This window comes from Chlorocebus sabaeus, chromosome 6 (genome assembly GCF_047675955.1).
Source record: "Chlorocebus sabaeus isolate Y175 chromosome 6, mChlSab1.0.hap1, whole genome shotgun sequence".
Classification (NCBI taxonomy): domain Eukaryota; kingdom Metazoa; phylum Chordata; class Mammalia; order Primates; family Cercopithecidae; genus Chlorocebus; species Chlorocebus sabaeus.
Window position 1 is genome coordinate 55677311 of NC_132909.1, and position 16140 is coordinate 55693450.

Genomic DNA, 16140 nt, shown 5'->3' on the forward strand with positions numbered 1-16140 from the left:
GCCAGTGAAGGTCTCAATACTCCAGTATTACAAGCTCATTTAACGTTTGACTTCCCTAGCAGATGGAAAACTCTCCGAAAGCATAGGCCATTTCTGCCCTCATTGGTTCTCAACCATCTGGCACTGGTCTTGGCACCTTGAAAGGGATCAATAAATGCGTATTAATGGAATACACCATAACCTGCATTCTTAGGAGAGGAACTATACCTGTGGATTCAGATTCCTCAATTGTGGAACACCGGATCTTCATCTTATCCCCCTTGGCTGCCAAGCTCAAGTTCACCTTCTCTTCACTGCATTCTTTGTTGATAACTTTGCTCTCAATGTCTAAAAAGAAAAAGGGAGAATTCCTATGAGGTCGCCCAGAAAGTCAGTCCTGAATTCGATTGCTGTCCAAAAAAAGGTACACATCCATCGTGGCGAGCAGAGAAAAAGAATAGAAAGTTCAATTCATGATAGGAAAGATCTTGAGTCCCGAGATGAATGATAGGAGAACCATAGCACCAAACAAATGAGTAACCCAGGTAGAGCCTTAGAAGCCAGCTCTCATATTCTAGGGGATGCATCAGGGAAAGATGGGGTCAAAGTCAACAGTGATGGAAGGCAACAGTCATGATCCTCTCTCTACTCTAAGTTTTTTGTTTTTGTTTTTGTTTTTTATTTTTGTTGATTTTTTTTTTTTTTGAGACGGAGTCTCGCTCTGTTGCCCGGGCTCGAGTGCAGTGGTGCGATCTTGTCTCACTGCAAACTCTGCCTCCCATGTTCACGCCATTCTCCTGCCTCAGCCTCCCAAGTAGCTGGGATTACAGGCGCCTGCCACCACGCCCAGCTAATTTTTCGTAGTTTTAGTAGAGACGGGGTTTCACCGTGTTAGCCAAGATGGTCTCGATCTCCTGATCTCGTAATACGCCTGCCTCGGCCTCCCAAAGTGCTGGGATTACAGGTGTGAGCCACTGCCCCCAGCTTCATGTGTTTTCTAAAACCAAAATAAATAGTAAGGGATTGGGGCGAGCCTAGCGTGGCACACAAGAACTCAGGTTCTGCAGTCAGATGGTGGTAACTGGGAGGTCCAGCTCTGCCACGCGCTAGCTGCCTAAATTTGAGCATTGACTTAACCTCTCTATGCCTCCTATTTCTCATCTGTATCATGGCAACACATTGCAGGACCTAACCCACTGGCCCTTCCTGAAAATAAACTAGATAATGGAACCAGAAGTATCCTTGTAAAATATAAGCCAGATAATACCATACCTGTTCCCAAATTTTCCAATGTCTTTTCATCTCACTTCAAATAAAATCTTGGCTGGGTACAGTGGTTCAGGCCTGTAATCCTAGTACTTTGGGAGGCCAAGCAGGAGGATCACTTGAGCTCAGGAGTTCAAGACCAGCATGGGCAACATAGCAAGCCCTCATTTCTACCAAAAATTTTTAAAACTAGACAAGCATGGTGGTGCACGCCTATAGTTCCCAGCTACTCAGGAGGCTGAGGCAGGAGGATCGCTTGAGCCTGGGAGTGTGAAACTATAGTGAGCTATGATTGCACCACTGCACTCCAGCCTAGGTGACAGAGTGGGACCCTGTCTCAAAAAAAAAAAAAAAAGAAAAAGAAAAAGAAAAAAAGAAAAACCTCAAGTCCCTATGTTTATCTACATTTCCATCTCCCTTCCTTTCTCCTACTGCTATCGCCATCTTCAATGCCACTTCAGCCACACTGGGCACCTCATGGTTCCTTGAATTCTCCAGGTATTCCTGCACTTGCTCTTTCTCCAGATATTTACATGACTCTCTTCCCTGACATCCCCACCCCAATGAGACTTACCCTGATCTCACTATATAAAGGAGCAACTCTCCCTCTAATCCCAACCCTCTCTAACCTCCCTAGCCTGCTGTATTTTTTCTCAGTAGCACTACCTCTATTTGGTATACCAGATGTCTGTTTATTATCTGACTCAACTCACTAAAATATGAGATTCATGAGGCTAATTTTGTTCACTACTGGTTGGAGTCCACCAAATACTTTATTTCCACCTCTTGGCCTTCTGGGCATCCATTAGGTTGGAACTTCCTAGGTTTATGTGAATGACACTGGAACTACTACCAGGAGTAGGGTGCTAATGTAAAAGATCTACAGCACCCGCTATTCCCAAGTAGTCATCTATCAAGTATGTATGAGTCAGGAAAGGATCAGACTTGCAGCAGTAACAAACAACCCTAAGTCTTAGTGGATTTAAAAAAACAAGTGTTTATATCTCATTAATGCCTTGTATCTATTGTAAATTGACTTGAGGCCATGTTCCATATTATCTTTATTCTGACACCCAGGCAGATGGAGCAGCTGTGACCTGAAGCACCGCTAATCATATGGTCAGAGGGAAAGAAAGTTCTGGAAAGTCATACTGGCAACTACTCTATTCTCCAATTTATTGGCCTGAACTAGTCCCCAAATCCCACCTAACCACACGGTAGCCAGGAAGTACAATTCTACCGTGGGCCCAGCAGGGCAAACAGGAAGTACTTAAGCACAGTCTATGACTGTCATACCTTAGCCCAGCACATAGCAAGCAGTTAATCAGCAAATATTTGTAGAATAAATTAATGATACGGTCTTAGCATAGTGCCTGGCCTTTGCCAAGTGCTCAGTGAATGGAAAATATTGTTAATATGATTAGATTTACTTTGCTGTGAATTCAAGGTATTTAAACAGTTGGAGAAAGAATGGGTGGGAAACCCAGGGAAAATCCCATTGCCAAAGTCAACTCTCAAAATCATCACCAGATGTAACCTTGCCACGAAGGGTATCTCCTACCTAAGTAATCCGTCTGAACAGTCTGAGTGACATTTGCTGAGGGTTTCAAAAAAGCAGCCAGTGTCAAACTTTCCACGCTCTCCAGGAAGACTGTGGCCAGGGAGGACGTCTCTTCCTTGGTGAATTTGGTCCACGTGGATATTTGTTTAAGCACAGGGACAAAGCTCTCAGTCGTATTCTGCAAGGAAAGACATGTTTGTTCATTCTCTCTCTCTCTCTGTCTCTCTCTCTGTCTCTGTCTCTGTCTCTCTCTCTCATTAATGAAATAACAGCTGTCCTTTTTTCTCATTAAGAATAGGCTGGGAGTCAATCCAAGGGAGAATTAAAAGGGGCATCCACTCGGGCTCCTTTTTCTGATTCAAGAAGCCCCGTTAGAAATACAAACTGAGGCCGGGCGTGGTGGCCACGCCTGTTATCCCAGCACTTTGGGAGGATGAGACGGGTGGATCACGAGGTCAGGAGATCGAGACCATCCTGATTAACACAGTGAAACCCCGTCTCTACTAAAATTACAAAACGATTAGCCAGGCATGGTGGCGGGCACCTGTAGTCCCAGCTACGTGGGAGGCTGAGGCAGAAGAATGGCATGAACCCAGGAGGCAGAGCTTGCAGTGAGCAGAGATCATGCCATTGCACTCCAGTCTGGGTGCCACAGCGAGACTCCGTCTCAAAAAAAAAAAAGAAGAAATACAAATTGAGGCCGAGTGCAGTGGCTCACACCTGTAAGCCCAGCACTTTGGGAGGCTGAGGTGGGTGGATCATGAGGTCAGCAGTTCGAGACTAGCCTGGCGAACACAGTGAAACCCTGTCTCTACTAAAAATACAAAAAAATTTAGCCGGGTGTGGTGGCACGTGCCTATAATCCCAGCTACTCGGGAAGCTGAGGCAGGAGAATAGCTTGAACCCAGGAGGCAGAGGTTGCAGTGAGCTGAGGTCGCACCACTGCACTCCAGCCTGGGCGACAGTGCGAGAGGCCATCTCAGAAAAGAAAAAAAGAAATACAAATTCAAGTCCAGGAATTCAAGACCAGCCTGGACAACGTAACGAGACCCCATCTCTACAAACAAATTAAAAATGAGCAGGCACGGTGGTGCATGACTAGTCCCAGCGACTCAGGAGGCTGAAGTGGGAGGATCTCTTGAGCCCGGGAGTTCAAGGCTGTAGTGAGCTGTGATCACTCCACTGCACTCCAGCGTGGGTGACAGAGTGAGATCTTGTCAAAAGCAAGCAAGCAAGAAAGATAAATTGATGTAACCTTTATGCAATGTAGTAAGTTTGTACCTATAACCATGTAAATTGCATATACCCTTTGACTCAGCAATTCTCCTTCCAGGAATTAATCTTTCCAGAAATACTTAAAAGTTATGCAAGGATCTTGTCCAGTGGTGTTCATTTTGGGATAGTTTGTGGAACGCCTCAATGCCCTACAGGTTGGGTCAATAAATGAAAATGAAATCAAATAATGAGATAGCCGAATAGCTGCTAAAATGAATATTGCAGTACACCTGCAGGCAACAACAAGCAAAAAGGTCTCTGAGTCATTGTTAACTAAAGCAAATTACAGAGTATCATGGATATAGTATCGCATTTGGTTTAGAAACAATTGGTTTAATTTTAAATTATATATTATGGTATTTATGTTCTGGCATATAGAAATAAAAATAGCACACACTTTTTATGAGCCAGGTATTGCTCTAAATGTCTTTTATATACTAACTTGTTTAATTTGTAGAAGAGATCTAGGAAGTAGAGGCTATTTATGACTATTTTGATGTGTGAAAGGAGAAACAAGGACTCGTATCTGGCAGGTGGAAGAACCACGATTTGAACCTTGACAGTCTGGTGGCAGAGGCTGAATCGTTAATCACTGTCCTAAACCTCTCAAATAAGTGCTCAATAAAATGACTCCAATGTGTGTGCGTGTGTGTGTGTGCGCTTATGTATGTGAGTGTGTGTATATGTATGTGTTGGGCTGTGTACGTGTGTGCATGTGTGTGTATCTCTGTGTATGTCTATGTATGCCTATCTGTGTATGCGTGTTTGTGTATATGTATGTATACGTGTGTGTATATATGTGTGTTTGTGAATGTGTGTACATTTGTATATGCCTGTATGTATATATGTGTGTATGTGTGTGAGGAACGTGGATATGTGTGTGTATGTATGTATATGTGTGTATCTGTGTGTAGATGTCTGTATGTCTGTATGTGTGTATGGGTATATGCATATATGTGTATATACCTGTGTGTATTTGTGTAAATGTGTGTGGGGTATGTGTGTAAGTGTGTGTGTGCATGTGTGTATGTATCTGTTATATGTATGTGCATATGCATATGTGTGTATGTGTGTACTTATGTGTGTGCATGTGTGTGCATGTGGGAGAGATGTATATGTGTGTATATGTGTATGTGTGTATTTGTGTGTATGTATCCAGTGTACATGTATGTGTATATATATGTGTGTGTGCATATGTGTATATGTGTGTGTTTATTTGTATGTGTATGTATGTATATGTGTGTATGTATGTACATGCTCACAAGGTAAAAAGGGGAAGATACTTTTCTACCTCTTAACACTGGATATGTCTGAGGAAGAGGATTAAGGTAAGAAAAACAGTAACAGCAATAGTAATAGTAATATTCATGTGATTACCCTCATTATTGATTATCATCAATAAATGGAATATCACATGTGACTCTGACCCAAGCAAAAAAAAACCCAAAAAACTAAAAGGAATTCAGAACCTAATAAATGCAAGAAAATGTATTAAATGAATTAAATTCAGTCGGATGGTAGAGGAAATTAAACTGAAATTTGAGCAACAACACAGATTTCTATCTATCCAAATTAGACGATAAAAGGAAAAAAAGGATTTCAATAAACACGGGGTAAGCAGGACATTTGAGAGATATGTGTCCAAGAGAAACAGGATGCCCTGAGTTCTGTATTCCCCGAAAGGTATGGGTGTGGGATTCCCCTCCCCACTGATATAGCAGAAATATCTCAACTAGCACCATCTCCAGGAAACACATTACTCAATTCTACAGGTGACGAAATCTCTTCAAATCCTGCCCCTCTGATTTGTCAAGTCTATTCTTCCTAGCTAGGGAAGTTATGTTATATCCTCAGGAAAGTTAGAAAATTTTAGGCCAACTAAAACTCCTTAGTAGGATTTGTGTTATATTTAGAAGTTTTTGACATCTTTAGCATAATCTAGAAACATCTGTTATTTAAATAGTTGGGGCTGGGTGTGGTGGCTCGTGTCTGTAATCCCAGCACTTTGGGAGGCCGAGGTGGGTGGATCACCTGAGGTCAGGAGTTCGAGACCAGCCTGGCCAACATGGCGAAACCCCTTCTTTACTAAAAATACAAAATATTATCCAGGTGTGGTGGTGGGTGCCTGTAGGCTGAGCTACTTGGGAGGCTGAGGCAGAAGAATGGCGTGAATCCAGGGGGCGGAGCTTGCAGTGAGCCGAGATGGCGCCACTGCACTCCGGCCTGGGCAACAGAGCGAAACTCTTTCCCCCCTCAAAAAAAAGAGTTGGAACAGTTTGACACATTAGAGAAGCTAACCAATTAACCACATGATTTTTATTGCAAAAAGCAATTAGACTTGTTATTTTAATATGAACAATTTAAGATAACACAGCTGTCTATAAACCATATTTAATGTCTAAAAGAATCTGAATTACTACATTTACAGATTCGATCAATTGGATTTATGAGTCGCTGAGGACCCAGGTGACTTTGCCTGTTAGATTTGTAAATCCTCTTCACTAGGTACTTGAAATTTGCATGGAGCGGGGAGGGGGGAATTGGAATATTTATAAACATAGTATAAAACATTTGAGGAAATTGAACTGTTTGTAAATAGGGTTAACCATTTATCAAAATTTAATCTGAAAACCCTAGGAACGAATATATACTTTATGAATAAATGTATTAATTTAAAATTAACAAAACTATAAGTAAAAAGTTATTCTTATTTTCATACAGAAATAACCAGATTTATAAAGAAAATGACAATGTCAATGAGTTCAACTTAAAGCTTGAGAAAAACTAGGTTTTGGCCAGACGCGGTGGCTCACACCTGTAATCCTAGCATTTTGGGAGGCTGAGGTGGGTGGATCACCTGGGGTTGGGAGTTTGAGACCAACCTGACCAACATAGAGAAACCCCCTCTCTACTAAAAATAGAAAATTAGTTGGATGTGGTGGTGCATGCCTATAATCCCAGCTACCTGGGAGACTGAGGCAGGAGAATCACTTGAACCTGGGAGGTGGAGGTTGCGGTGAGCCGAGATTGCACCATTGCATTCCAGCCTAGGCAACAAGAGTGAAACTCCATCTCAAAAAAAAAAGAAAGAAAAAAAGAAAGAAAAACTTAATATCAACAACTGTAATAACCTAACAACTCCTAGGTATTTATGCTGGAGAAATTAAAATTTATGCTCATACACACACACACACACACACACACACACACATACACACACTGTATATATATGGATGTTTGTTTATAGCAACTCTATTGATAATCTCCAAAATACTGGAAACAACTCAAATGTCTTTCAAAGATGAACAGATAAACTAAATGATGACACATTGATAAAATGGAATATTACTCGGTAATGAAAAAGGAATGAAGCACTGATCCATGCTACAACATGGATGAACCTTGAGGACATCACGCTTAGTGAGAGAAGTCAAAGGACAAATCCTGTGTGATCTCACTCCTAGGAGGTTTCTAGAGTCACCAGATTCACAAAGACAGGAAGTAGGATGGTGGGTGCCAGGGGCTGGGGACCGGGATGCGAAGTGAGTGTTTTGGGGGGACAGAATGGGATATTTTGGGGGTTTTTTGTTTTTGTTTTGTTTTGTTTTGTTTTGAGATGAAGTCTCACTCTGTTGCCTAGGCTGGGGTGCAGTGGCTCTGTCTCAGCTCACTGCAACCTCCGCCTCCCGGGTTCAAGTGATTCCCCTGCCTCAGCTTCCTGAGTAGCTGGGACAACAGGCATGTGCCACCATGCCCGGATAATTTTTTGTATTTTAGTAGAGACGGGTTTCACCATGTTGGCCAGGATGGTCTTGATCTCCTGACCTCTTCCTGACCTTATGATCTGCCTGCCTCCGCCTCCCAAAGTGCTGGGATTACAGGCTGAGCTACCGCACCCTGCCGGGGACAGCGTTTTTTGGGAAAGATGAGAAGGTTCTCGAAATGGATAGTGGTGATGGTTATACAGCAATGAGAATGTGCTGAATCTCATTCACAGTAAAGAGGAAGGAAAAGAAACGAGGAAGAAAGAGGAGGAGGAGGAAATGGCACTGTTTATATACACACTATCCAGGCATCTCAAATGCATTATGCTGAGTCAAAGAAGCCAGTCTCAAAAGACCACATACTATGTGGTTTCATTTATATAACAATCTTTAAAAGACAAAACTCCAGTGACAGAGACTAGATCAGGGATTTGTAGAGGTTAGTGGTGGAGGGAGTATCTGATTATAAAGGAGAAGCCCAAGGGAATGTTTAGAGATAATTAAACTGTTCTGCATCTTAATTATAGTGGTAGTTCCACAAATCTATTCAGGTGAGAAAACTCAGCGAACTATACAAGTAAAAAGGTAATTTTACTATATGCTAATTTTTCAAATCTTACAGCTATAAAAAATCAAATATTAATTCACAATCCATTAATTATAAAGAGATCTTTCTTTCCTTTATTTATTTATTTATTTATTTATTTTGACGGAGTCTCACTCTGTTGCCAAGGCTGGAGTGCAGTGGTGCTATCTCGGCTCACCACAACCTCCGCCTCCCGGGTTCAAGCAATTCTCCTGCTTCAGCCTCCTGAGTAGCTGGTACTATGGGCACCCGCCACCATGCCCAGCTAATTTTTGTATTTGTAGTAGAGACAGGGTTTCATCATGTTGGCTAGGCTGGTCTCGAACTCCTGACCTCAAGTGATTCACATGCCTCAACCTCCCAAAGTGCTGGGATTATGGGTGTGAGCCACCACACCCGGCCATAAAGACACCCAAAGTGTGCCCAGGATGTTTGAAACTCAAAACACAATTTAAAAGACCCAGTTGTTACCTTCAGAGAAACTACAGTCGTTTTATTTTCACACACATTGTCCAGAACACTGAAGATGTTATTCATTTGTGCACAAAAGGAGACCTGTGACCCAGAAAAAAAAAACAGCATTTATGAGCATGAATTGATTATTCCCCCAAGCATGCAATCTATAAATTAGCCCATAAAGCCCATCATATGAGGTAACCCTGAATTCCTGAGTCTGTAGAATTCTCAGGGAAATAAAAACTCATTGTTTGATCAGAATTAGAATCATATCACCTTTTCCTTCCATGAAAAAAAAAGCAAACATAAACAAATAGCAAAACCACTTAGTGATATTAAAAGAAGAGGAAATGTATGAACTAACAGTGGTCCATATGGAATATTATTCAGCCATAAAAAGGAATGGAGTTCTCTGATATGTACTACAGCATGAATAAACCTTGAAAATATCATGCTAAGTGAAAGAAGCCAGACACAAAGGAGAAAATATCGCATGATTCCATTTCTATAAAATGTCAAGAATAGACAAATCCATGGAGACAGAAAGCTGATTAGTGTTTGCCATGGGCTAGTGGGAGGGGAAAATGGGGAGTGACTGCTTAATGATAAAAATATTCCAGAACTTAGCTGAGCATGGTGGCTCACACCTGTAATGCCAGCACTTTGGGAGGCTGAGGTGGGCAGATCACCTGAGGTCAGGAGTTTGAGACCAGCCCTGGCCAACATGGTGAAACCCCATCTCTACTAAAAACACAAAAATTAGCCAGGCATGGTGGTGGGTGCCTGTAGTCCCAGCTATTCAGGAGGCTGAGGCAGGAAGAATTGTTTGAACCCGGGAGGTGGAGGTTGCAGTGAGCCAAGATCACCCCACTGTACTCCAGCCTGGGCAACAGAGCAAGACTCCATCTCAAAAAATTCTAGAACTAGATTGAGGTGATGATTGCATAACATTGTGCTTGGTCTAAGTGCCACTGAATTGCACACTTCAAAATAGTTAAAGTGGTGAATTTTATGTTATGTGTACCTCACTACAATTTAAAAAGAAAAACAGTGGTCCAAAGCTAATTTGCAAGCTCATATTTAGAATAGTGACATTAATGTCTAAAGAGGCCCTGGAGTCTTTACTCATTGCAATGACTTCATTAGACAATCAGGATGTCCAAATTCCTTTTGGCCTGGCTGGCTGCGTAACACCCCCACACCAACATCCCTCAGTTGCAGCATCAACACCTTCACCGACAGGAAGACTCCAATATATTCTCCCATTCTTTTATTAAGAGAATCCTCAAGTTTTCGATAGGCAAATATCCTCTCTTCCCAGCTTTCCTTGCAGCTAGATGTGACCACGTGACTAATTTCTACCCAATCAGGTGCAAGCAGAAGTGATGTTGGGTCATACGCTTAAAGAGAAGGATCGTGCTTTTCACTTCCTCTTCTCCCTTTCCCACGAGCTGGAATGCAGATGTGAGGGCAGGAGCTAGAGCAGCCATCTTGGACCACAAAATGAGAGGCTTGTGTTGATGCTGGCAGAGCATAACGGAGCCATCGTACAAACTCTGCACAGCTTACACTCAGCCGGTTACAGAGGAGAAAAAAAAAACTGCTGTCTGGTTTTGGCCACTATTACTTTTGCCTTTGTTAGAACTGCAAAAACAACATTCTACCTGAATGACTTCTAAGAAAACCTCAGAAACTAGGAACCTCAAGAAATACTTGCATTTTCAGGTTTCACTGTGGTTCTCTCTTGGCATTGCTGGACCTGCTCATTATCGGGTATCACATCTTCCTTACATTTGAAGGGAACCCCTAGGAAGAAAACAACAGCAACCAAAAAAATTTCAACCTCAGCAAAATATGATGAAAATTCACGTCTGATTTCATGTCCTCCCCTCCCTGGCTTAAAATCCATCTATTACCCTAATACACAAGGGGGAAAATGAACAAACCACAGCTACACACTACAACATGAAGGATGTGTTTACTACAACACACAATTTTCTACTTTGCTCTATTTCACTCAATATCATGCCTCTTAGAGGCAATCACGCATATGACTATGGATGTATGTTTTTTATATGTGTGACTTCTCTCTCCATATTATGTCCCTGCACAACTTATACTCTAAGAGGCATGATAATGAGTGAAACAGAGCAAATTAGAGAAGTCATACATATAAAAGACATACATCTATAGTCATATGTAGTATGATATCATTTTTACAAAGCTCCAAAACAAGCAATACTAGGCAGATATTGTTTAGGGGTACGTACTGGGGAAAATATTTTTTTAAGTAGGGAAATAATAAACACAAAATTCCAAGTGGTTTTCTGAGGAGGATACAAGGAGATAGAGTGGAGAAGAAACGTATAGGAGAACCAGTGGCATTGATGATACCATCTTTATTATATTGGGAAATACATCAGCTATATTCATTTACTTGTTATACTTCATTGCCTCCAATAAGGTACACATATTTTTAATGTAATAAATAATCCATAATTTAACTGTTTTAAACTTTTGATGATTCCCGATTATTTCTGGGGAGGAAAAGGACTCTGAAATTCTTTGTTAAAAGAATGGGTTGGCAGGGCACGGTGGCTCACACCTGTAATCCCAGCACTTTGAGAGGCCAAGGTGGGCGGATCACAAGGTCAGTTCAAGAACAGCTTGGCCAACATGGTGAAACCCTGTCTCTACTAAAAATACAAAAATTAGCTGGGCATGGTGGGGGCACCTGTAATCCTAGCTACTCGGCAGGCCGAGGTAGAAGAATCGTTTGAACCCGGAGATGGAGGTTGCAGTGAGCTGAGATAGTGCCACTGCACTCCAGCCTGGGCAACAGAGTGAGACTCTGTCAAAAAAAATAATAATAAATAAAAGACAGGGTCTTACTCTGTCACTCAGGCTTGAGTGCTGTGGCATGAGCATAGCTCACTGCAGCCTCGATCTCCTAGGCTCAAGTGATATTCCCACCTCAGTCTCCTGAGTAGCTAGGACTACAAGCCCATGCTACTATATCTGGCTAATTTTTTATCATTATTTTTTGTAGAGACAGAGTCTTGTGATGTTGCCCAGGCTGGTCTTGAATTCCTGGCCTCAAGTGATCCTCTCACCCTGGCCTCCCAAAGTGCTGTTTATAGGCATGTCACCGCATCCAGCCCTTTCAAAATTCTTCACAAACCACCAAGACCCTGCAGAATCTGACCTCTGTCCACTTCATCAGATATGTCTAGTGCCACTTCCCCTTGTCCTCATTTGGTGTGAGCCTCAGGACCTTTGCATCTGCTATAACCCAGAACAGCGTGATCTCCATTCTTGCTCTAGAGAAGTCCTTCTCCTCCTTCAGGTTTCTGCTTAACTGTTTGCTTGGAGCATAATCAATATCCTGTTAGTCACTTCAAAGCACACTATGTTTCTTTGTTGTTTTGTTCATAGTTATAATTAAATAATTGTGTGTGTGTGTTTTCTGGCTCCTTCCCTAGACTATAAGCTACAAGAGGACAAGAATCATGCCTATCGTATTTAGGACCAAATCTTCAGCGCCTACTGCAGGGGCCTGTTTAACTAACTAATTAATTAATTAATAGGTACTCCAAAAATCATTTATTGAAAGAGGAAATGGATGAAGAAGAAAAGAAACAGAATATGCAGATGAGGCAACAGTAAGAGAAAGATCCTGAGGTTGGGTAGAATGAGAATTTTCCAGTCAAAGCCAGAAACAGATTCCATTGCCAGCACATACGAAGAGATGATTACTTTGGCAGCTGAAGTTGCCGTCTTTCTGGGAGCCTTCTGGATTGGGACGAAAGCCTGCAATGCAGCCACAGCTGTAGGAGCCCAGAGCATTGGTGCAGATAGAATTTGGACCACACGTTGATGGATCTTGGCGGCACTCATCAATATCTGCAAAGAACTGGAGAATATCAAGAAACCCAGAAGAACAAAGAGAAATGTCTTTTCTGGATTGTCCATCAAACCCTCTGCTCACCTCTACATTCCACTTTTTGGTCTGTGAAATTCAACTGTCCATTGCTTGGTGCAAAGCCAGGGTGGCAGGTGCAAAAGTAGCTCCCAGGAGTGTTGGTGCATGTTGAATTGATGGGACACATTTCAGTGCATTCATCAATATCTGTGGGGTATAGAATGGGTGTAGAGTCAAGTTGGTCAGTGATCCAACAAAATCATACTTCCCTTTGCAAAATACGGAGTCATGTTTCACTAGAAAATGGCACCCAGCCAGGGACTACATTTCCCAGAACCCTCTGCATCTAGGTGAGGTCATGTGACTACTTTTCACTCGTGGAATATGAGAGCCACAATGTATGTCATTTCAGGGACAAGGAGGTCAAGAAGTGAGTGTAACTTCTCTCCTCCCTCTTTCACCTCAACTGGCTAAAACCAGGAACTCCAAGGCTCTAAGGAATGCAAGAACCAAAAGATGGAGAGAGATTGAATTCCTTTATCACCACGCGGAGAAAAGCTGCCCACTGGCCAGGTATATCCATATTGAATTGTTATGAGAGTGATAAATTTCTATTATGTTAAGCTAGTAATGAGGTAGGAAACAGGACTCAACTCCAGAGGAGGGACTCGGACACTGGAGGAAATTGAGGACTAGCTAAAACAAGGACAGAATGGAAGCAGCTTTCCATAAGGCATGCTCGCCAGTGTGCCAGGTCAGTTTACCATTGACATGGCAACATTGGGGAGTTACTTTCTATGGTAATGACCCGATGACCCAAAAGTTACTACCCCTTCCCTAGAAATGTTTGCAGAAACCACCTGTTAATCTGCATATGATTAAAAGTCGGTATAAGAATGACTGCAAAACTGCCCTGAGCTGCTGCTCTCTGCTATGAGGTAGCCCTGCTCTGCAGGAGCTGCAACACTTACAAAACTGTAACACTGCCTGTTCAGTAAAGCTGTTTTCTTCTACCTCTGGCTTGCCCTTAAATTCTTTCCTGGGCAAAGCCAAGAACCCTTGTGAGGTAAACCCCACTTTGGGGCTTGCCTGCCCCGAATCAAAAATTAGCCAGGCATGGTGGCACGTGCCTGTAATCCCAGCTACTCAAGAGGCTGAGGCAGGAGAATTGCTTGAACCCAGGACAGGGAGGTTGCAGTGAACCCAGATTGCACCACTGCACTCCAGCCTGAGCAACAGAGCAAGACTCTATCAAAAAAAAAAAAAAAAACCCAAAACAGAAAACAAACAAAAAAAGAGGCACAGAGTGGAGCGGTTGAGAACATGGACATTCTGAGTTCATAACCTGGCTGTCACTTACAGGCTGTTTGTTCATGGGTACTATGGACTGAATGGTATCCCTCCTCCAAATTCCTACGTGGAAGCCCTAAGCCCCAATGAGATGTTATTTAGAGATGTTATTTACTGCTGTATCCCCAGTACCTAGAATAGAGCCTCGTATACTGTAAGTGCTCAAGAGGTATTTCTTTAATGAGTGAATGAATGAGTGAATGAATGATTATTGGCTTCAGATTTGCAGATGAAAGTCTCAAACTCAACCCAGACCCACCCCAATTCCCTCACTGCTGTCTTTGCAAACAGTCTTGGACCTGATTTTTTTTTTTTTTTTTTTTTTTTTTTGAGACGGAGTCTTGCTCCCTGGCTGGAGTGCAGTGGCCGGATCTCAGCTCACTACAAGCTCCGCCTCTCGGGTTCCCGCCATTCTCCTGCCTCAGCCTCCCAAGTAGCTGGGACTACAGGCGCCCGCAACCGCGCCCGGCTAATTTTTTGTATTTTTAGTAGAGACGGGGTTTCACCGTGGTCTCAATCTCCTGACCTTGTGATCCACCCGCCTCGGCCTCCCAAAGTGCTGGGATTACAGGCGTGAGCCACCGCGCCCGGCCGGACCTGATTTCTTAGAAGACATCCCCATCTACCTTCACATGATGCTTTGAGACCCTGGAAACTCAAGTGGCCACTGCTGGATTCAAATCCTGGGTCACAGAAACAAGAGTAGTTTCCAACAGTGTTATTACAAGTTGCATGCTCTGGGCAAGTTCTTGGATTGGCACATTCATCGTCATCTGACAAGTAGAAGAAAAAACCCAGGTCAAGGTAAATGAGAAAGCAAGGAGTAGAGACAACAAATAGGAGATTCACTCTGAGTGTTGATTTTCAGCAGACAGGGCTGATGCTCCCTGATATCCATGTTCCCCCCTTCTTCCCAGGCACACAGTGGGGCATATTTCCCAGCCCCTTCTTGCAGTAGGCATGGCCATGAGAACAAATTCTAGCCACTAGCATGTAAGCAGAAGGGTAGCAAATAGTTTCAAAACATAATTATCAGAGATTGCAAAAGTAGCGATAGTCCTTTACTTCTCTCTGTATATACACCCCAAGATGTAGATTGCAAGCCATGTGACTTTACCATACCTTGCACTAGGAGGTGAAGTCTGTTTCTCTACCCCTTAAATATAGCTGGCCCTATGACTTGCACTGACCAATAGAAGACAGTGAAGTAATGAGGTGCTAATTCCAAACATGGGCCTCAAGAGACCTGTTGGCTTCTGTTCATTCTCTTGGGCCTCTGACCTCTGCCACACGAACAAGCCCCTGACTAACCTAATGAAGAACAAAAGACCAAATGGCAGAGAAATGAATCTTTCCAGATGAGCCCCAGACATTTGAGACCCATTCCCTCCTCCTTGTAATAGTATAACAATCCAGTTGAGGACTGCATTCCTAGCTTCTCTTGCAGCTAGGTGTGGCTATGTGGTGAAAATCTGGCTAAGGAGAATGAATAGAAGTGATGTGTGCACCATCTGGTCATGACCTTGAAAAGAAAGAGCATACTCTACACTTCTTCTCCCTTTTCACCTGGGCTGGAAGATGGACAGAGTGGGGTGATCCATTCCCAATCATGGGGATAAGGCTCACACCTAAGTTTGGAGAGGCAATAAGATAAAAGTCCAGCCAAGATCAGCTGACTGCAGACACAAGAACAAGACCAGTTGAGACCAAAAGATCTGGCTAGAATAGACCACTTAAAATGTCTGCTCATGGAATCAAGAGCTAAATATGTGGTGGTTGTTTTTAGACACTAATTTTTAGGATGATTTGTTACCCAGTGATAGCTCACCACTACAAATGGAGTAGCAAAGGCAGAGATGACTTCAAATATCTCTTAAACTAAGCCAAGGGGATATAACGAGGGCTTGATCACTCCTTGCCTTTCTCAATGGAGTCACCATCCCTGTAAATGAATGTGGAGAATAACAATGCACTAGACACA

The 16140-nt window shown here is 42.7% G+C and overlaps 1 protein-coding gene across 3 annotated transcripts in view; it reads right to left on the reverse strand.

Moving 5' to 3' along the window:
• The window catches only part of ADGRE1 (adhesion G protein-coupled receptor E1), a 58710-nt gene that overhangs the window by 27653 nt on the left and 14917 nt on the right, over positions 1 to 16140 (reverse strand). For 2 of the 3 annotated variants that reach the window (XR_012093257.1, XM_073017049.1), the window contains exons 5-11: positions 14786 to 14932; positions 12876 to 13016; positions 12644 to 12790; positions 10605 to 10693; positions 8903 to 8986; positions 2807 to 2984; positions 208 to 327 (exon numbers count right to left, since the gene is read on the reverse strand). Coding sequence is in view for 2 of the 3 variants with exons in the window: in XM_073017049.1 (XP_072873150.1) it covers positions 208 to 327; positions 2807 to 2984; positions 8903 to 8986; positions 10605 to 10693; positions 12644 to 12790; positions 12876 to 13016; positions 14786 to 14932 (906 nt within the window). In the remaining variant the exon portion in view is untranslated. The remainder of the gene's footprint in view (positions 1 to 207; positions 328 to 2806; positions 2985 to 8902; positions 8987 to 10604; positions 10694 to 12643; positions 12791 to 12875; positions 13017 to 14785; positions 14933 to 16140) is intronic. The other variant, XM_073017050.1, reaches the window with a different exon arrangement.